Source organism: Cryptomeria japonica, chromosome 4, assembly GCF_030272615.1.
Source record: "Cryptomeria japonica chromosome 4, Sugi_1.0, whole genome shotgun sequence".
NCBI lineage: Eukaryota > Viridiplantae > Streptophyta > Pinopsida > Cupressales > Cupressaceae > Cryptomeria > Cryptomeria japonica.
In genome coordinates, this window is record NC_081408.1 from 304,594,362 (window position 1) to 304,616,881 (window position 22,520).

General features: G+C 35.9%; 1 protein-coding gene across 1 annotated transcript; it reads left to right on the forward strand.

The window, feature by feature from the left end:
- The first annotated feature begins 18,622 nt into the window (after positions 1-18,622).
- Positions 18,623-21,078, forward strand: LOC131052133 (protein SCARECROW). Its single transcript, XM_057986735.2, has one exon. The coding sequence runs from the start codon at positions 19,287-19,289 to the stop codon at positions 20,955-20,957; it is 1,671 nt and encodes a 556-aa protein (XP_057842718.2). The 5' UTR covers positions 18,623-19,286; the 3' UTR covers positions 20,958-21,078.
- Positions 21,079-22,520: the final 1,442 nt, after the last annotated feature.

The following is a 22,520-nucleotide window of genomic DNA, read 5'->3' on the forward strand; positions in this document are numbered from 1 at the left end:
TTTGTGTATCGCTATGGAAATGGTTGGGGATACTAAGGTACTTAGTAACCTTGATGTAATTGTGGGAAAATGATTAGTGATAGATCAAGAGGAAAACTAACCCTTTCCCTCAAAGAGAGATTGAATTCTTAATGAATTAAGAATGTTGAGATCTGAATATGGCATGAAGTTGTGCACCTGGATTTGGTAGTAAAATGTTGAGAAGAATTCACCCTGCAAATTTGACAAAAAGTTATCCGGACCATGGCAGGAATGTACACGGTCCTTTGAGAAAACTGTGAAATGAAAAGGGTTTTTCTGCCTCTGCAAATAAAGCCCGAATCTTGAAAGTACAGCTACACACCTGCAACCTACACACAGAAGAGAGGGAAATGTGTTGGGATTGGGGGTTTTCCTTTAGGTCAAACCCTAGTTTTGGAGTTAACCAAGTAATGAAAGAAAGTACTTGCAAGTAGATGTAAATGAAAGACTGAATTGTAAATCACCTCAAGGGAGGTTGTAGTAGCAATGTTGATAGAAATGCGTGTATGGAATTGTATGTTGAAATCAATCTCCTCTTCAATGGTTGAATCCTTGAATTGAATGCAACACTATCCTTGAAGGGAGACTTGAAAATGCTCAATGCTGGAAAAGAATAGTTGAATGCTCTTGATTGCTTATGACCTTATCAAAATTCCACCTATTGAACTTATGCAAATGAGAGAGCAAATGCCCCCTTAAATACATGTTTGAAGGATTTAAATTTCATCACGGACCGACATCAGGGAGATTTCCCTCTCACTGCACAACCCACAATGCATGTTCTAGGAAGCACCTGCCCCAAAATAGGGCAGGGACAGGGGTGCCACACCCTTATCCTACCCCTTTCTCTAGGGAAGAGTGCAAATAGAGTGATGCAGAGGCCAAGGAAGAAGCTATTTTCGCAATCCGAGCACTCTCTGATCTCTGATCAGGCTAGAGGAATCGATTTTGCATGCGTAAGGACCCCAATACAATCGTAAATTGCTAAGGTCGCAATTTTATGACACTACATTTATCCCAGACTTTAGCGGGAGTATAAGTGTATGCCAATACTGCTGGTAAAGTACAAGGAAACAAGATTGAAAGACTTTCACCATGTCAAGGAGGCAAGATGCACCAAGCCCCCTATGGAATTAGGATCTTACGTCTTCTATTGACAAAGTAAAAGGGAAGATCGAAAAGGGGAGAACCATGACTACAAGTAGAAAATTTCCCTTCACTATGAGTCATGAAAGCAAGGATACAAAAGATTACAAAGCAAAGCAAAGTTCACTAAGTAATTCTAAGTATCATAAGAAGGAAAGTATGAGCGGAGTGTATGCCCCCACATTAAAATGATTGCACGTGCCTTATCGGGAGCGATTTCTATAAGGTAGGATACACCCAAGAGAAAGAGAAGAGAGGGAGCATGTTATCGCAAGGATTTAGCCCCCAATCAAGGTATAAACCCAAGGATAATGAATACAAAACATGAGGTAGTGTCGCTTTCCTTGGGGTCAGTATGTTGTATGATAACTCATGTATATCATGTATGTATATGTATATAATAATCTTCATTCCCCAAAGAAGGACACTACCTTAGAAGAAAGGGAAGAGAGGATGTCTTTTGAGTCAGCATGAAAGAGACCACGAGAAGATCTCAATGCTTTGCATCATCCCCAAGTAGACATTAAGGGAATAATAGAAGAATAAGGATACACATAGAAGAATGGCCACAAAAGAGAAAGAAAGGAGAGAAAGATCTACAGTGCTAATATTGCTAATCTAGCACAACATCTACTTCCTGATCTTGCTGATCACTATTTCAAGAAGGTGAGCAACATGCCAGAGGAGCAACATCGAGCACAACAGATGGAGCTATCACAAGATCCAAACAAGGACTATGCTCATGTTGTAAGTCACTTTGTTCGATTCTAGGAGCTAGGATTAAAGTTTGTGAAAACTCATCTGATAAATGTTTGTCCATATCAACATACTCATACTCACTATCATAAGCATTAGGAGTTATATTACCATTATGAATAATATTTTCACCCATTTCTTCATCAAAGTTTAAAGAAAGAGGAGCAAGAACACAAATAGGAGTAAAACCATCACATGTTTTATGCAACTTATGATTTGGAGATGTTGGTTGAACATCTTGCTTAGGAGAAAAGGGAATCATGTCAACTGTTGGAGTCTGAGGAGATTGAGTATTTTGAGGAATACCTTCACAAGCTCAAACACACCGCCTTCGTTGGTGTTCTCTCACACAATGATTCCATTGAGTCTTAGTGGAAGGTTGAGAAGGAGGAGGAACACTTGAAGAAGTAGGAATGGTGTTCCCCTAAATATCGGAAGGTTTAGGTTGAGGTCTTTTTGGTTGAACAATAGGAGAAGAAAGCCTCTTCTCTCGATAAAAGGAAGGAGGTGGAACTGCACCATACAAAGGAGGAATATTAGGTGTAGGGAGGAGACCAAGTCCATCATGGGGAGGAGGGATAGGTCTAACCTTAGGAAGAATAATGTGGTTCTCCTTAAGAGATGGTAAAGTCACATCCATAGGATTAGGTGGACAATTTTCCGTAGGAGGAAGATTAGTTCTATCTGAGAGGGGAAGAACCTCATCTTGAAGAATAATAGGAATGTTAAGTGTTGGTGATCTAGGATGACTTAAGGATAAGATCATATGATTCTTCTATTTTTGATAAGATTGAAACAGAGAATCTCTCCTTGATGGAAGAGATTGAAATTGTTTAGGCCAAAAGAGATCAATAGGAATACCAGGGCTTCTTTTGGATGGACAAAATAAGCTATGGTTCACAGTTATTATTTCTCCATTGTGAGGAAATTTAAGACACTTGTGGATTGGAGAATCAATATCCTTCATAGAAGATAGCCAAGGATAGCCCAACTTCACACAGAATTTCTCAGAAGAAGGTATGATAACAAAGTCAACATCCATGGATTTAGCATGAACCTCAATAGGAAGAGTGATAGAACCAATGGTAGGAAAAGAGAAGCCATCAAATAACTTCACAGCTACATTAGAAGCATCATATAGTGGTTTATGCAATCGTAAAGTGAAAAGATTCTCTTTAGTTATGACATTAACCATGCAAGAGGGATCAATCAGGGCACCATGACAAGGGATATCCTTAACCTTTGCAATTATGTATAAAGGGCCATCGGGTGCTCTAATGGTCTCACTAGGGTCAAATATAATACAAGGATACTAGGAAAATCTTGTGTTTCTACCATATTAACCAAATTTGGAGCCATACATATGAATGTTTTAGAAGAGAGAGAATTAGGCACAATCTCAATAACGTTAGAGGTATGAGATGGAAAGGGATCAGTGAAAATCTTAAGATTTTGATTAGGAGGAGCTACTAATTTATTCCCTTTATCATTCACACTTGCCACATATATAGTATTATTATCAATCAAGTCTTGAATCTTGTTTTTCAATGCAAAACATTTCTTATTATCATGACCAGGTTGGTGATGAAATTGGCAAAAGGAATTGTTATCAAAATGAGGAGATGCAAGTTTGGAAGGATCAACTTGTTTTATAGGAGTAAGTTTGATAACATTTCTTTTTAATAACTGAGACATGATACTATGCAAATATTCATTCAAAGGAGTAAATTGTCTTTCTCTTCGAAATTTTTTAGAAATAGGAGGCACACCTGTTGTAGCATTCACATGGGTTTTGTTGATTGGATCATTGAACTTGATGAAGCTCTTTGTTGGTTTGAACTTCACAAACGGTTGTTGAACACTCTCCCCCTTATCACTCGAAGACATAGGAGTGGATTACTCCATTTGACTCACAACCATTGGATAATTGTGGAGTGTTGTGCACAACTGCGGAAAGGAAGTAAACTCAGACAAAAGAAGCTTTTCCCTAATATCTTTTTGTAAATTATAAATGAAAATTCTTTGAATATCATTATCAGGCACATGAAAAGAAATTTGAGCACACAAATGCTTATATCTACCAATGAAATCAATCACTTTCTCTTTAACACCTTGTTTACAATGCATTAAATTGGTCAAAGTGATTTTAGGACCAATGTTGTTTTGAAATTGTTGGATGAAAGCATTTGCTAGTTGTTGAAAGGAAGTGATAGAATAAGAAGACAAAGAGCAATATCATTCTAAAGGTTGATCTCTTAGTGTTCTTGTAAACAAATTTGCAAGCAATAGTTGATCATAAGAAAAATCAGTACACAAGGTTTGAAATGTTTTGACATGCGTAAGAGGATCACCTTTTCCATTATAGAGTTCCAATTGAGGGATCTCAAAATGTTTAGGTGGCACAACTTTAACAATATCAAGAGAAAGTGGGCTCGCACCATCAAAGGTGGGCACACTAAACTTGGATTGACTCATAGAAGCAATTTGTTGTTGTAAGGAAGACACAGTTTGAGCAAGATTGTTAATTGTAATTTTGGTAGAAGAATTGATGTTAGATATAGCTGATTGAGAAGGTGGTGTGATGTTGTTGAAAGAAGGCTTGGACTACGAATAAGGTGGTGGGACACTATGATAAGTAAGCATTGGTGATTATTGGGTAGGAAAAGGGACTCTTAAAGGAGGAATAAAGTTGTTGAAGGAATTGCCCCCTTGTGTCACACTGATTGGTTGATGAATAGTAGGAATACTCATGGAAGATATAGGTAATGATGGAGGATTAAATGAAGAAGAGGGATTTTCCCCATGACCTATTGTTGTAGGAATGACATCTTGAGTTGAAGTAGCCATGATGTTGGATGGGAAAGCAGGAATACTAGTCATAGGATTGGTCAAAGGAATAGAGGAATTGATTTGTGTTGAAGGTTGTGAGTAACCTAGGGTTTCAGCACAACTCTAGATAGGCATGACATTAGAATCAACAATATGTGCAATGCCATGCAATATATCAATTTCATTCTTATCACTTTGAAATATGCATTTAAGACCTTCAATTAATGGAAGAGATTCACTATTAGGGTATTCTTGGGAAATCCATTGTTGAAAGCTATCAAATTGATTACCCAATGTAGAAAGTTGATCTAAAGAAACCCTAGTTAAAGCTTCTTCTTCATCATGAGATCCATCAATAGGCACATGATTAGGATGGGAAGAATTAGCATGATCCTCATTAAAGAAGTCACCCAAATTAGGCTCCATCTCCTCGATAATTAAACCTTGGGAAGCCTTAATTCTAATGCTTCGTCTAACGGGGATAGGATAGGTAGGACTAATAGTGGTAAAACTCATTCACTAGAGGGAAAATTTGAAATTTTAATTGCGGAATAAAGCTTGCAAAAATTGAGTAATGCAAAATTTAAGAAAATAATGATTACACAATTTGAACTTTGTTGGAGGAAGGGAATCACACAATTTCCAAAATGAAAGGAAATTGGAATTTAAAAAATAAGGCCAAGGGAAGACCACTTAATTTTAAAATCAAAATTTTTAAAATTAGGGCAGACAATAATTAACCTCTTAATTTTAAAAATTTTCTTGAAAGTTGAAATGTTGAATTTTGAAGGTATTTCCAATTCTAGAGGGTTCAAAAATTGAAAAAATCAGCCAATCTTCTAGATTTAGGCTATTAAATACAGTCTCCCAAAATTTTGGAAAAAAAGTCGAGGACCGTGGCAGGAACGCACATGGTCCGACCAACTTTTTTCAAAATTTTTAGGGATGGATATTACGAAGATTTTAAAGCTAACCCCCAAAAAATGGTGAATTTTACGATCTCTAGATGGGCGAAATGAAGACACAAATTTGAAAATAGGACCTTATTAGGGTTTTGAAGAAAAAGAGGAATTGAAGTGCAATTTTGAAAAGGGTCAAACCTAATGGATAGGGACACTTTGGAAAATGTTTAAGAATCTGAATGTAAATGGAATTGATTTGAAATTCACACAAAATCTAATTAATTTTAAAAATTAGGGTTTGATGACCTAAGCACTTAGTTTTGAATTTTGAATTTTGGGAAAAAGGGGGAAATTGAAAATTTGGATTATAGAACTGAAAAACAAATCTCAGAACAATCAGAAATCTGAAAATTAAAGGGAAATCCATTTTTTTGCACAAGTTCAATATAATTTTTGAAAATTAGGGTTTGAACAAGTAACCTCTTAATTTTGTAAATTTTAATTGCAAATTGAACAAGACAATGAGGAAATTGAATTTGACAAACAAAGCAATTTTCAGATCTAAGATAACCACAAGCAATTTTTACAAACCACAAGTTCAATTTTAATTGTAAAAACTAGGGGTTTTAATGATTTAACCACTATGTTTGCAGAAAATTTAAACTTGTAAATGAAAAATATGAAATTTTGTTCAAAGGAAAGCATGCAAGATGTCGGGTTCACCAAAATGTAATGGTGGGAAAATGATGAGTGATAGATCAAGAGGAAAACTAACCCTTTCCCTCAAAGAGAGATGAGAGTTTCACTATTGATTATCCTTCAAGCACTTTTCACCATTACATTAGGAAGATAAGGGATAATTCACTAGATTCAATCTCCACACAAAGATGATAGATTGAATTTTGAATGAATTAAGAATGTTAGGATGATCTCTTCTTCCTTTGTTTGATTTGGAAAGAAATTGATTGAATTGTGTAGTGCAAAAGTGACAAAGAATCAATTATAACTTGAGATCCAAATATGGGATGAAGCTGTGCACTTGGATTTGGTAGTAAAATGTCGAGACGAAGTTGCCCTGCAAATTTGACAAAAAGTTGTCAGGACTGTGGCAGGAATGTACACAATCCTTCGAAAAAACCATGAAACGAAAAGGGTTTTTCCACCTCTGCAAATAAAGCCTGAATCTAAAAGTAGATTTGTGCACTTGGAACCTACACACAGAAGAGAGGGAAATGTGTTGGGATTGGGGGTTTTCCTTTAGGTCAAACCCCAGTTTTGGAGTTAACCAAGTAATGAAAGAAAGTACTTGCAAGTAGATGTAAATGAAAGATTGAATTATAAATCACCTCAAGGGAGGTTGTAGTAGCAATGATGATAGAAATGTTTGTATGGAATTGTATGTTGAAATCAATCTCTTCTTCAATGGTTGAATCCTTGACTTGAATGCAACATCTAGCCTTGAAGGGAGACTTGAGAATGCTCAATGCTAGAAAAGAATGCTTGAATGCTTGAATGCTCTTGATCGCTTATGACCTTATCGAAATTCCACCTATTGAACTTAAGCAAATGAGAGAGAGAATTCCCCCTTAAATACATGTTTGAAGGATTTAAATTTTGTCATGGGCCGACATTGGGGATATTTCTCGCTCATAGCACAACCCACAATGCATGCTCTAGGAAGAACCTGCCCCAAAATAGGGCAGAGATAGGGGCGCCACCCCCTGTCCTACCCCTTTCTCCAGGGCAGAGTGTTGACAGAGTGATGTAGAGGCCAAGGAAGAAGGTTTTTTCACAAGCTGAGCACTCTTCGGTCTTCGATCGGGCTAGAGGATTCGAGTTCACATGCGTTTGGACCCTAATGCAGTTGTAAACTACTAGGGTCACAATTTTATGACACTAGACTTGAATCTCCATAAAATTTCATTAATTGATCTCATCAAGATGAATTTATTTGTTTCCGAGTAAGTCTTATACTTGTGTTTTTGCATAGTGTCATCAAACCTTATGCACACAAGTATGGAAGGTGGCATGCTTATTCTCACATCTGTATTATAAATAATTTTTTTTGTCTAGTTTTTGTCCATTAACTTTCTAGGTGAGGCTTGGGGTATTACATCACAATCTTTAAATGCATCATAGATACTCTTATACACCTCTTAAATGCATAATCAATAAGTGACATACAAGAATACCATGATTATTTTAAATCTAGTGGCATCCCATCCCAAAAGCATATAATATTTATAATAGTTCATTAAAATATTTATGCATAGTGAGAATGTTAGTTTTACAAGTTAACATCCAAAAATTATTACAATGATCTACAAGTTATGTGACACAATTATCTTAACACTCTCATACTTTTTGTATACATTGAAAATTAGCATACAAGGAAATCAATAAAAAATTAAATTAAATTTTATTAGCTAGGGACAACATAACCCATAGCTAATAAAACAAGAAAAACGATATTAGTGCTTATTTGTATCACCTCCAAGGCATTTACCTTTTTAGCTTTAGTAACTAAGAGATCCTCAAACTCAACCTAAGACATATGTTTGAAATGGTAGACAAATACACAAACAACCATATCATGCCTAAAACATTCTTAGTGCACAATATTGTAATATCTAGAGTTGTTCATGGGAAAAGGATCGTGTCTTCAACACCTTGAAGACTATATATATATGACCACTATATTTATAACCAATTATTTTGCCACTAAAAAATCTCATTAAATCAAAGCTTTCCATAGGAGCATTATTCATTTCCCAATACTTCCCGATCTAAATATTAACCTTAAACATTTTCTTATTACCAGCAATTAAAACTCAATAGTGTCATTACTGAAATTCCCATCTTATATATATAGATTTCCATGTCAACATGGTATCCTATATACCAAGAAGACCCTTATATTTGAACTCCATTTCAAACATTTTTTTTTTTCTATTAATAGATTCTTTCTTGTAAGTTCACCATTTTTCTTGTGCAAACAACTTGGATCACCTATGCAAAGCTCCTACTCAAATAAATATTATCACAAGACCAAAATGCCCTTAGATCCTAAAATATCTAAAATGGGCCAATGAATTTGATATTAAGTGTAAAAACCTAATGTTGATACTCTCATTTATATGGAGAGTATTATTAAATATATGCATTACAATGCTTTAAAATGACAAATGAAGCATACAAAATAATAATCAATACATAAAACATCATATTTACCTTAGGAAAACCTTTTAAAAACAATCTAGTAAAAAATAGAACTTCGCCAATATATTATCAAATAAAAACATATGATTACAATTATAAGAAGATTTAATATACACAAGTTAAACAAATGATCTTTACCCATTATATAATATGACAACAAAAACTTTAAAAAATCTCATATAAATGCCACATGCACTTAGAGAATTAATTCTTAATGTGTATGTGAGTTTCTCTTTAACGTATAATCAATCTAGCAACATAATAGGTCTTGCTCTAGAAACTTGTCATAATAAGATGGAAGCATACATAACCACACTAGGCTTTCTTTGAAACTTGTCACAATAGTGTCATGAAGCCTACAAAATAATTTAATAACAACAAGAAAAACAATATTTCCAATCCCAAGAACTTTATTTGTAAGGTATTGTAAACCACAAATTGAGATAGGGTTCTAAAACCATGGGCCCAAAATTATGATCTTGATTTGGGTGGCCAACTCCATGTGTTCACCATGAAATTCCCAATGCACTAGTTAACATTCCTTAACTCTTACAAATAGTAAATCTACCTCGTCAAACCAAGAACTTCAACTAGGGACATTGATTTCTCTTACATGTTGCTCTTTCAATTGACTAAATTTACTTGGTTAAAGATGTCCCTTCTAAGTCCATTTATACTTCCCACTATTAATGCTTTTGCAATCTAAAGTTCCTATATATATATATGCTATTACACACCACTTACACATGTCATAAGTATTTTTATGTTTGCAATAGATAATCTCACATGCCTTTTACACATGTCATTGCATACAATCCAAATGGCATATGCGAATCTATGTACTTCTTAAGAGTGGTGTTATCTTAAAAAAGGGTCCAATTTACAAGAGCATGAAAAACAATTACACCTAGGTAGCATCTCAATATTACAATAATATCTAAATATTATTGTAAGGATTGCAAGGTGTATAACACACCTATTATAACACTTTCAATATATAAATTAATTATGTGCAACTTTCTTAGGATGATGTCTTTAGGGACAACAATAGATACCTTTTGGCATCTACATTAATGAATAATGATTAGGATTGTCAATTTTATAAAGTGGGAATTTAGTTTTGAAAAAGGGGAATGCACTTGTGTGTATGATCTAATCTAGGGGATAAAATTATAGTTGTGATTTCTTTCCAGATGAGAAAACTAATAGAACTTAGTGTTAGAGTATTCGGGTATTTACTTGATTAATTAAATAATATTTGTTTAATTATTTAAGTTCCCTTTATCTCTTTTACACTTAAGCTAACTTTAGGTGCATAATAATTAATTCTTTTATTAATTATTATGTGCACACCTAGGTTTTCCTTTTTAGGGTTTCTTGACCTATTAAAGGTTGAGTTCTTTCTTTTCATTGTAAGAAGAAGGATTATTACATTACACTTTTTGTGAATATTGAACTCTCTCTTTTTGAGCATATTTTCTGTGTATTTGTTTCTTCTGTGATTTGCTTCCTTGCTTCTCCTTGTAACAGGTTTTTAAGCTTGCCGAGATCATTTGGGCTCCTGTGGTGTTGTATTTTCTCAACTCCAATATGGTATCAGAGTTTCAGATCTATAGCTATCTGTTCTTGTTTTGAGAATTTTTGCATTGGAAGCAGATCTGGGGTTTCAGGAAGTTTTTTGTATGTACTTAGGGATAGACTTTTTTCTGAGCACTTTGGGCCTAAATAGTCCTCACTATCGTGCTCAGAAGGCCTGAAAATCCCTAAAGTCATTTAAAACTTGCCTAGTTTTGGCTCTTGAGCCTCTAGGAGTATTTTTTCTCCAGATCCAAGCCGTATGGCCTTGGCACGCAGTTTGAGAACAATTCAAAAAAGAATATTTTTTGCCTTTTTACGACATGCAAGCCGAAATTTGATTTTTTGTAAAAAAAAAAGTTTTGGGGGGTTCCCCACAGTACGCAGGGTACCATGGGGCCCCTTGCCTTGTTGCAGGTTGCCACTGTTGTCAGCGTGAGCCCCGCCGACTGCCAGCCTCCAACCGCCACCGGCGCCCTCCGGTCCCATGGGGCCCTTTCCGGCAAGTGCCACCGTCGCAACACCCCGCGGCCCCACCGCTGCAGCTTTGGCTCCCGTCGGCCTCCCTGCAGCCCCTGCCGACGCTCCAGCCACCTGTCGACCTCATCGACACCCATCGCCGCAGCCAAGCCCTTCCCGCCGCCGTCGCCGCCTCGGGCCCCGCCTGTCAGTCTAACCGCCGCCGGAAACTACCTCGGCCACTGCTGCACCACCGCCCGACCATTGGGTCTCCACCCGCCCACCACCAGAGCGTCGCCCACTGGCCACCTCCGTCAGCCCCTGCCACCAGACTACCCCTTCCTCTTATTTTGAAGGGGGTTTTGGTTTTTTGGCCATATCTTAGGCATACGGAGTCGTTTTTTCGAAAACAAATAGGCATCGAAAAGATGGTTCCGAGCCAGACCTCGTGATGTTGGAATTTTTTTTCCAATTTTTTTGTTTGAATGTGTTTTTTTCCAGTCAAAGTGGGGTCTCTTTTTTGCACTCCAGGAGACGTAGAATGAGCATCTGAACTCCGTTTTTCGAACAATTTATATTTTTGGAAAGCGTGTGTTGTGTAATTTCCAGCCATATGAGTTTTATTTCTAGATTCTGCTCCATGCAAATTTTATTCATTTTTTTGCTTTTCAGCACTCTGGTGGATAGTTTGGTTGTTTCAGGTCCTGGGATCTCTTCTCTAAGTTTGATGTCTCTATTTTGGTTCTCCTTTCTATTTCCAGTCTTCTTATCATTCTAGCATTGTATTTATGCAAACGCACTGAGATAAAGTGCCATGAGGGGGTTGATGTTTGCCTTGTTTGCCATCCACCTTTGTCAAGTGAGTGTTCCTTCCATGACATTCGCCTTATGCTGTGTGTCAAGTGAGTGTTCTTTCCATGACACCATGTACTTTTCTCAGCACCTTTGATGTTCCTAGTTCTTCGTCATGCAGTTCTTCTTGGCCGTTCTTTTCAGTGTTCCTGTCCCTCTCCTTTTTCAGCATTATGGGGAGGTTTGTCTTGTTGGTTCTAATGCTTTCGTGGTTCGATTGATCAGCTCTTCAGGTTTTGGTGTTTTCATGCCATCTATATCTTCAATTTCATTTGTTTGCCTTGTTTGCCTTCTGATTCGAGTAGTGTCATTTGAGGGCACTCATACAAATTACAGTCTTCTCTACCTGGTCATGTTCTATTTCAGTGGAGGTTCTTCAGATTAGCAGTTATTCTTCGACAGTGTTTGCAGGTTCTTCATGCTTCAGTGGTGTTCTTTTCCATCTCTTTTTGGAGTAGAGTTTTTTCCCACGTGGTTTTCTCTATTTCTCCGGTTCATAGAGATTTGGTTGTATTTGGGTACTTGATCAGACCTTGTTGTCGGGACCCATCTTTCCTGCTTTCAGTAGTTATTCTAGGTTTTAGCTTCTCCCTAAGTCTAGTTTAAGGGGGGGTGAACTAGAGTATTCGGTTATTTACTTGATTACTTAAACAATATTTGTTTAATTATTTAAGTTCCCTTTATCTCTTTTACACTTAAGCTAACTTTAGGTGCATAATAATTAATTCTTTTATTAATTATTATGTACAAACCTAGGTTTTCCTTTTTAGGGCTTCTTGACCTATTAAAGGTTGAGTTCTTTCTTTTCATTGTAAGAAGAAGGATTATTACATTACACTTTTTGTGAATATTGAGCTATCTCTTTTTGAGCATATTTTTTGTGTATGTGTTTCTTCTGTGATTTGCTTCTTTGCTTCTCCTTGTAACAGGTTTTTTAGCTTGCAGAGATCATTTGGGCTCCTGTGGTGTTGTATTTTCTCAACTCCAATACTTAGGCCATGAAGGTTTGAATTATGAATATTGCACATGAAAGTGAAAAGTTCAAGTTAAGATCAATCATACATGTCAAAAGAATCAAATTATGTACTAGACTCATACATAAAAGCCTACCCTATGTATATCTTGAGGGAACTTAACTAAGAAGTGTGAATAAGATCTAAGAAGTGAACTAGATAGATAATATCCCTATTCACACCCAACAGTGATATAAAACTTTTAAGCAATACACCAAAATTTATGAATATGTTAAAAAAAAATAACATCCATAAATTTTTAAAAGAGTTTTATGATGCCCACATCTAGGGGAAGAGCACCAGTAGCCATCATAGCTAACTTCGCGCACCCACAGATCCTAAATGGTACATCAGATTTTGATTATTTTTTTTAGTTGTCTTCGTATGCGACTTAACTGCTTAAAGCTATTGATCTGGCTTTTGGGTAGTAATGATGCACGTTGTGGAATTAGATATGCACACAAAGGTCAAAAAGTACATATTTCAAAGTGTCGCCTGATACCTAACTAAAGATGTTCCAGTAACCGTCAACTCAAAATCGCTAGTACTTGTTGACAAATGTCCCAATAGTTATGCACAAATGTTCCAATAGTGGTGCACAAATGGACCAATAGTGGTGCACAAATGGACCAATTATGAACAAAAAATTACAAAAAATGATCAGCTATTGGTACAAAACAAATTTATTAATCAATTTTTCTTATTAATTACATTTTCTAATACTTCTTCTTATTTACTTGAATTTTACTTATATCTTTGAAGACTAGTGTAAACATAAGTTGAATTGATCTCCCTCACTGTGGGTCCAATTCAAGCTTTGAAATCTTGGATTCTCTATACTTCTCAATGGCATCGCCATAGAATCATGGAATTATGATCTTTTATACTGCATGTGATGATTTCTTATTATTTAGTTTAAGAGCTTTTGTTTTATGGGTGGAATCAAATAGGTTTTAGTAAAAGAGCTTTCAATTAAGCGAAATGAAAATTCTTCTGAACTTTGAAAAAAATGATGTGGGTGAGAGGAATATAAATAGTCAAATACAATTGTTGTCAAAAGCTTGTCCTGTCTTCAATGGACATCACAATTCCTCCCTTTTTTTTTCCAATGCATGACTGACTTTCTATTCTCATGAATATCTCGTGACCGGGCAACTTTTGTCTTGTACAGAGGCTAAGATTGTCAACTTGCTCTTTAATAGCTTTGAAGCCAATAATACTTTAGACTTGACTACTTTTTCTTTAAAAACTTTGAAAAGCCAATAAAACTTTAGTCTGACATATACAGACAACATCCATAGATTAATAATATACATTCAGAATTACCCACTAAGTTCTGCAAATTTCCGGACCTTAATGGTGCAGATTCAATCCAGAGAGGTTGGAGTACATTCCATAGAAATGGTGTGCATGTACACCGTCCCTTACAATATTTCAGGCAGAAAATTTGAACTTATGATCTGTAAAATTTATGGTTTGCTATATAATTAAGAATTTATGTGTGCATACTGTCTGTGTCTGTAGTACCTAGTACATTATCTGTGGACCATCTTCCTCACTACAAGTTGAGCAGTCCTATCACTAGTTATGGCGGTGACTCCATTCATTTTATCAGCTTTTTCAATGTGGGGTCAAAGCCGGCCTTCAAGTATCATAATTGAAATGAATCTACATCATTCCTTACTATAGTTGTTTAGGTTTTTAAATAAAATGAAATAATTTTAATTGGGTACATGCATGAGATCAAAACAGGCTATGGAAATATGAATGTTTTTATCAGTTATGGGATACATGGTGCAGAGGGTGTTCTTTTTATGGATGATTTGGATACACAGGATGTAAAAAAAAAAATATTAATATGCTTTTTTCAAAGAGTTCTATTATGGAATAATGGTCTTGGATGTCCTTGCATTTTGGGATGAGTTTAAACATCACACACTTAGCAGTTAGCAGTGACTGCTTAGGTGGCTGTCTCTTCTAACTCAACTTCGGTCTTCTAAACTAATGTACAACGGGATACTGTTATAAAAAATTTTATGGTCAGAATTGGTAACTACACTGAAAAAGAGGTTGAGTTAGGAGAAACAATCACCTAAGCAGTTAACGCTAAGTGTATATTGTTTAAGCTCAGTTTCTATTGAACATTCAAAGATAAAATTTTGTTCTGTTTCTATTATTTCTGTGGTGTAAAAAAATACAAAGGTGTCATCCATTTGCATTGTTGGCAATATAACAAGGATATTGAGAAGGTTGTTGATGATTATGGACACAACTGATTAAAGATGTTTTAATGTCTTGCTATTATTATTTCGTCATTGATGTCAAGAAATTGATTTTCTAATTCAGTATGATGTTGCCATATCTTAAGAAATATGATATGAAGATTATAAAGAAGTCGGTAAAGACACATGAAAGAATATGATGAATAAGGGGATAAGTTATTTAATGGGCAACTTTACCGAGTCAGACAATGATGAGATCTTGATGTTTTAGATCGTTCTAACATCATACATATGTTGTAAAATGTGAAGGGTATTACTATACTATGTTATCAAACAAAGAACCTAGTCGGTAAACCCTAAGGAACCTAGTCGGTAAACCCTAAGGTTATCGTAGTCAGTTAATGAATACAGAATGTCTACCGAGTAAAGTTTAGTATTCACCGAGTTGTAACCGAGCTATAACAGAATGCATTAATTGTTTATATGTGATATTTAATGAAAGATGCTAATGAGCTAGAGCGGATCAATGATTGGCAAGTCGTGGAAGAAGTTTGTTAACGAATCTAAGGCAATGGAAAGTCGGCAAGAAGATCTACAGCTCAGATTTAACTGTATTACCCTAACACAAGTTCCAAGGCGGGGTAAAACATTTTTCAGATCGAAAGATACAATGAACCTGGACAAGATTGAAGATCTGATGGCTATGATTGATCATGGGAAATGCGATCAAGGAGATTAAGTGGTTAGAAGATTGTTTATAAATAAGGAACTGTTGATAAACAATGTACGCGGGCAAGTGTATGCACAGGGATGCTACATAGTGATTACCGAGCACAGAAGCTTGAAGACCTGTTAGAATAACAGAGTATTGATGCCCAACAGATAGACAAGATTAGTTCTATGTCTAGATTGTATTGAACAAATAAGAATCTACTTTAGGATTTTAGATGTGAAGTTGCAAATAGATTGTATTACTGTTATTTTGTGAAAGTGACAGGAAATCTGTTAACCGAGTGGACTTAATAGTCTTATATGTAAATCCTCTAACAAGGTGACATTCTAAATGAGTGTTTGAAATCATTTGACAAGGTCACTTCTAACAAAGTGAAGATCCTAAAAGATCTGAGGGAAATCCCTTAACTGGGTCACATCTAGCAATGTGTTTTGTAATCTTTAACAGGATTGGCTTTTAACCGAGCATACTCTAGAAGAGTATATTTCTTAGTGGGTCCAAAATCCCACAATGGTTTTTCCCTATTGGGGTTTCCACGTTAAATCTGGTGTTATGAGGTTTATATTGTTCATATGCTTTTGAGTTTGCATGTTTGACAGTTTTATTATATGACTGATATATGTTACCGAGGTTGAATCTGATGTTTTCATTGATGATTAAGTTTGTATGATTCACCCCCCCCCCCCCCCCCTCTCATCTTGTTGGCTATTGGATCTGTACTTATATTAAGTATCAGAACTATCATTGCATATCTCACATCTGAGTCTTTGAGAGCTAGTCCTTAGTTGAACAATTAAGATCTTCCTTCCATTTGATTTCAACATTTATATGTTTTTTCAAAATGTTAATAAATTAGAGTGAGCCCTCTAATATAATGTTGTCATTTTCTATTTGTTTTCTTTTTATTCACATCAATGATCTAAACTTTTTATTCATATGACATGTCTTTGTTAAAGTTTGTACAGTCTATATGGTTAAGAATTGCAGCAAAAGAACACCACTTAACACAATCAAGGATATATGAGCAGTTGCAAGTAGATATATAATTCTTTTGGGTCAATTTTTTTTTTTATTATAAAATTTGATTAAGAAGTTTCTTTCTTTGATTAGTCTTGCTTCTTCATATGATATAGTTAAGTAGTATATTCATAGGGTGTCTTCGTACTTGATGCAAATGTCATTGTAGGCTCACATTCGTGATGTGGGGCCATTATGTTTCCACCACTCTGAAAGTGACAAAAGGAGCCTTGATAATTGCCAGGGGTAGCAAATCAGGCACTTTATATGTGCTAGAAAGTCACACTGATGTGAAAGCTGCGAAGGCAATTGTGGACAATGAATCAAAGCTTTGGCACAAGAGACTTGGTCACATGAGCAAGCTAGGCCTTGAGATTTTGCACAAAAAGGATCACCTTCCGGGGCTGAAATTGGCAGATTTAGTGATGTGTGAGCGTTGTATATATGACATTTTCACTTTTTCTTAGATATCATCCACCTCCCAATCTTAGATAATATGACACAATCCTTATTTGGACGGTCAACATTTTTACTTTATTGTTAATTTGTCCTTAATTAAATTTGAAAGGAAATTTTAAAAAGCTATCCAAATTAAGAAAGAGAATTTAATAGCCATCTACTATCAATAGATGTTATGGTGTTGAAGAACCTCTCTTCTATTTTATCTTTTTTACTTATTAAGAATTAGAAGTTAATATATGTGTATTTAAAATTAAACAAACAGTATATATTTTCACAAAGTCATATCAAAGAAATAATCCATCATATGGTAATACAAAAGACTTGCAATAAATAAATTGATATACATGATTTGGTCCAACTTTTTAGTTTGTTTCACATTAAATCAACAAAGATGCAAACACTTTTTTTAAACTATAAACTCATTTACAAAATATTTTGACCTCTCATTTAAGATCAAGAATTACTGTGAAATTGAATACAAGGTTGTTAGTATGCTGTTTCTCAATTTGATTGTGTGATTTTTTTGCATCAATGTTTCGGATCACACTCTGTTATCCATCACTCAGATAATAACTCCGTGAGTGTTTTTTGAGTCAATGTTTCAAATCACACTCCATGATCCATCATCAGGATGATAACTCTGTGAATGTTTTTTGGCATACACTCCTTGATCCATCATCAGGATCCTGATGATGGATCACAGAGTATGATCTGAAACGTTGATGCAAATAATTGATAATGCATCATGGAGAGTGATCTGAAATGTTGATGCAAAAAACACTCATGCAATCAAATCCATAAGCAGCATACTGACAGTCTCATAGATTGTAGAACTCTACTAACTTTAATGAATACACGATTATAAGATCATACATAATCTTCTATCTTTTTACAATAATTGCCTTAAATTTTTTGAAAAAAATCTCAGAATATTGTTTTGAAGAAATAAAATATTATAGCTTACAGTTCACGACAAGTTACATCCAGTGACAGGAATTTTGATGGTGGGTTAAGTCCCTTCATGACCTCCCCCAGTGGGCCCATCAGCTCATGAGCTTGGATCAATAATAAAATCTTTCTGTGAGTTTTATCTTTCACGGTACAATGAGTGATTGTGATACTTAAATTGGAAATATAAAGCTACTGGTCCCAGTCATGGAAAGTGACGGTTTGTATGCCGTATCCTGCGATTTTTTGGGGGGCTGCATTTTTTTGGGGGATTTTTAAACCTCCCATGGACAGCTACAGCTTGTAAAGATTAACAGGTGTGAATTCAGAAGTTCAATTATACTGGATTAAGGTTTAATTCCCGTCAAAACTACTATTAAGTCTTATGAATCTTATAAAATCAGGTCGTCTGATGGGACATGCAGGTGGATAAGTCAGAAGCTTCACACAATTGGCAGCTGATGATATGTATGAGATTAAAATGCTTGGTATAACAAAAATTTACAGCAGTCATCAGATATTTATTTCACTGGATATGAGGAAAATGCCAATCCGTAGAGTCACCCACATTTCCTGACCTTTCAATTGGGAATATTTAGTAATGAGAAAATGAAAACACGTGAAGAAGAGAGTGGAGACGAATTGAATTGTGCAGGTGGGCTGTTTCTTAAGATAAGTAGTTTGTGGCCACATTTTATATGGGAAGGTTCAAGAAATTAGCTCGAGGTAAAGAGTAGAATGGAACACCCTTTCATATCTGATGCCCATGATATTTTTTCAAGATCAAGCTCTTTGTAAGGAAGAATGCTAGATGCAGGGCCAGCTATTTGGGTAGCCAATAAAAGGAAATTTGGGGATTCAGTATCAGCATCAGGAATAGGGGATTAGTTGTTCTATATTGTTTTTAAATTCGATTGTGTTGGGAGTTTTGCATCAATGTTTTGGATCACACTTTGAGATCCATCAAACGTGATTGATTATCAGAATAATTAAAAAATAAAAGAAAAAAAAATAATATCATTATAAATTGTTGTGAAAACTTTGATGTCATTAACAGAGGATTAAAATTATTCACAACAGTGGTGATTGAAGCAGGAACAGAGAGCTTTATTCCAAGGGCAGCAGCAGCATCATGAACAAGGTAAGCAAAACAGATGAACCTTCTCTTCATGGATTAGGCCTACCATGTGTTAAATCAAGTAATAGTGGTAGTTCCCATTTGTATTATCCTAATCACATAGGAGGTTCTGCAAATGGAGAGATCTATCAATCTACATCCACTGTGGAATTCCACAGTACTAGTAATTACAGCACTAATCATGAATCTTCAGAGTGGGACAATTGGGGGGGAGCCATAACATCTGTGGAAGAAGAGGAAATAATAAGATTGGGTAAAACTATTGGATTGTCTAGAGATGAAATTGGAGCTGAAAACTGGAGGACAAGTCGCCTCAAGAACAGCTCTCCTGATGTACCACTATCTCAATCTGTTCAAGACTTGCAAGGCAGTTTTTACTCTGCCAACCCTGCAACTGAATCAATTGGGATCGCAATTAGTGGGTTAAAACACAATCTCCAAAACAGTTATGAACAGAAAGATGAGTCAGTACCATTGGGCTATGACGGTAGGAATTCAAAAGCATCTGAATTTGTTCACAATAGGGCTTGTTCTTCTAAGGATTTAGAAGGTTTGCACCTTCTAGATCTTCTACTCCAATGTGCAGAGGCCATTTCATCACACAATTTAGAAGAAGCAAATGTCATGCTTATGGAGCTTCAAGAACTCTCTTCTCCCCATGGAAGCTCAGTCCAGCGTGTGGCTGCTTACTTTGCAGAAGCCATGGCATCTCGATTAATAAGCTCGCACCTAGGAATCTATTCTCCCATCATGCACAAAACCAAAGCCCAAAGAATCCTATCAGCATTCCAAGTCTATAATGGCATTACTCCTTTTGTGAAATTCTGTCATTTCACTGCAAATCAGGCAATACAGCAAGCACTGCAAGGGGAGAAGAAAGTGCACATCATTGACCTGGACATCATGCAAGGCCTGCAATGGCCAGGGCTATTCCACATTCTTGCCTCTCGCCCTGGTAGGCCGCCCTATATTCGAATCACAGGGCTGGGGAGCTCAATGGAAGCATTGGAGGCAACAGGTAGGAGGCTCTCAGAATTTGCTAGCGCAGTGGGTATTCCCTTTGAATTTCATGCAATCCCAGATAAGATTGGCAACATGGGTATAGACTGTATAGAGAGGAGGCTCAAGGTCAAGAAAGGAGAGGCATTGGTTGTACATTGGCTGCACCATTCTCTGTATGATGTCACAGGCTCTGACATGAGCACCCTGTGGCAGCTCAGGAGGCTCAACCCTAAGCTTATCACAATGGTGGAGCAGGATCTCTGTCACAGTGGATCTTTTCTCTCCAGATTTATGGGTGCAATGTACTATTATTCTGCTCTGTTCGATTCCCTCAGTGCAGCCCATCCTGATGACAGCTTTGAAAGACATGTTGTAGAACAGCAGCTATTGTCTTGTGAAATAAAGAACATTCTTGCTGTGGGAGGTCCTGCAAGATGGGTTGAGTATGTAAAATTTGACAAGTGGAGAGAGAAGCTTGAGCAAGCAGGATTCACCAAATTCGGGCTTGGGGGCAATGCAGCAGCTCAGGCAGAGCTTCTGCTAGAAATGTTTCCCTCTCAGCCTTATACTCTTCATGAAGAGTATGGAACTCTCAAACTTGGCTGGAAAGACCTTGCCCTATACACTGCTTCAGCATGGACACCCACCCATGATGCACTGTAAATCTTACTCTACACTGCTTCAGCATGGACACCCACCCATGATGCACTGTAAATCTTACTCTAGTACACTGTCTTAAAATTACTCTTTAAACTTTCAATAATTGATTATTACTTTTTAAAAAGATGTTTATAGTATTACTTTTTAAAAAGATGTTTATAGTGGCGATTTCATCATTGAAATTCTAAGCTGTCTGACTGAAACTTTGTGAAATGTGTCAACCAAAATATCTATCTATATTGCTTCTGATTTAAATTCTGTACAAATTTTTGAATCAACATTTCTCACACTCCTTGATCACCAATCTTAGGTGTTCCACAAGACACTTCCAATTGACCAACTGCTCTTGTACGTCATGAAAAGAAAGATGCTTGAAAGAAGGACGGAAATTAAGAGGTTGTCGCTATAGTCTCAGGAAGGGTTAGGAAAATATGTTCATATACCTAGTGTAAGGTGAGGCAAGACTTAGAAACATGCTCAGATCTTGAGCTTGCCCTCTCATGCTATTTGGAATTGGCAGTTTTTTGGGTTAATATTTTGAATCTGTATTTTTTAATGGTTAATTGGTTCAATGGTTAAATATTAAAAAGTTCATTTTAAAATGAGTTAAATATTTAGCATTTTGGTGTATGTATAAGGTGATTGGTAAAATGGAAAAAAATTCTCTTTGAAAGTAGTAAATCTTAATTCCTTGATGTGTACTTAATTGTTTTTGGATTAAAATGTGAAACTTTGAACTCTTTCTTCGAGACAGTGTGCAAACTTGATTGTCTTTGGATTAAGACTTTGTAGCATGTTTTGAGTTAATATTTTGAAGAATGTTTATATTATAAGTCTACCATACCATGGGCATTATTAGACTTTATTATCTCGAGATTAATGTTTTAAAGCATGCTCAAACCTTGAGCTTGCATGATCATGTTTGTTTGGATTAACGCTTTAAAGCTTTACTCATTTGTTGAGCATGACTAATGGTTCTTGAGGGTTTTGAAATTTAACTATTATTGTGTTAATACTCATACTTTATTGCTTAGTTGTAAATCATTGTTAACAAAACTCTAAATTCTATTGAGGTATATTTGATTTCACTAATAGCTTTTAGGCATATTATTTTCGAAAGATGTAGTTTGTCAAGTTTAGGTTTGACACACAATTATTTTAACTTTTGTTGTAGGTCTCATTTGATTTCAAGTAATGGTGAAGACTAGAGTACCTAGAGAATAGGTTGGAATTCAAGCACCCTATTTTAAGTGTTGTAGTTGTTGGTCCCCAAATCAACAGATCGGAAAGTTCTAAAGTTATGCCAAATGTTATCTTCAAACCTTCCAACTGACTTGGCCAATGAACAGGAGTAACCAAAATGTGATTAACCTCTCCTACACTTTAGGCTCTGCAGGACCTAGGTGGGTGTACCTATTCACCAACCGATTCTCTTAGTTGGTTATTTTTATAGCAGATTGGTTATCTTCACCTAATTTTGTCTTCTATCTCAGAATAGCAATAGACTTCTAAAACAGACTGATCTAAGCACTAACTATTTATTTCTCCCTTAACTCTGTTTATCTT

What these genes read in the sequence shown, in the direction of transcription:
- LOC131052133 (XM_057986735.2), top strand. Translation starts at nt 19,287, where the DNA reads ATGAACAAGGTAAGCAAAACAGATGAACCTTCTCTTCATGGATTAGGC.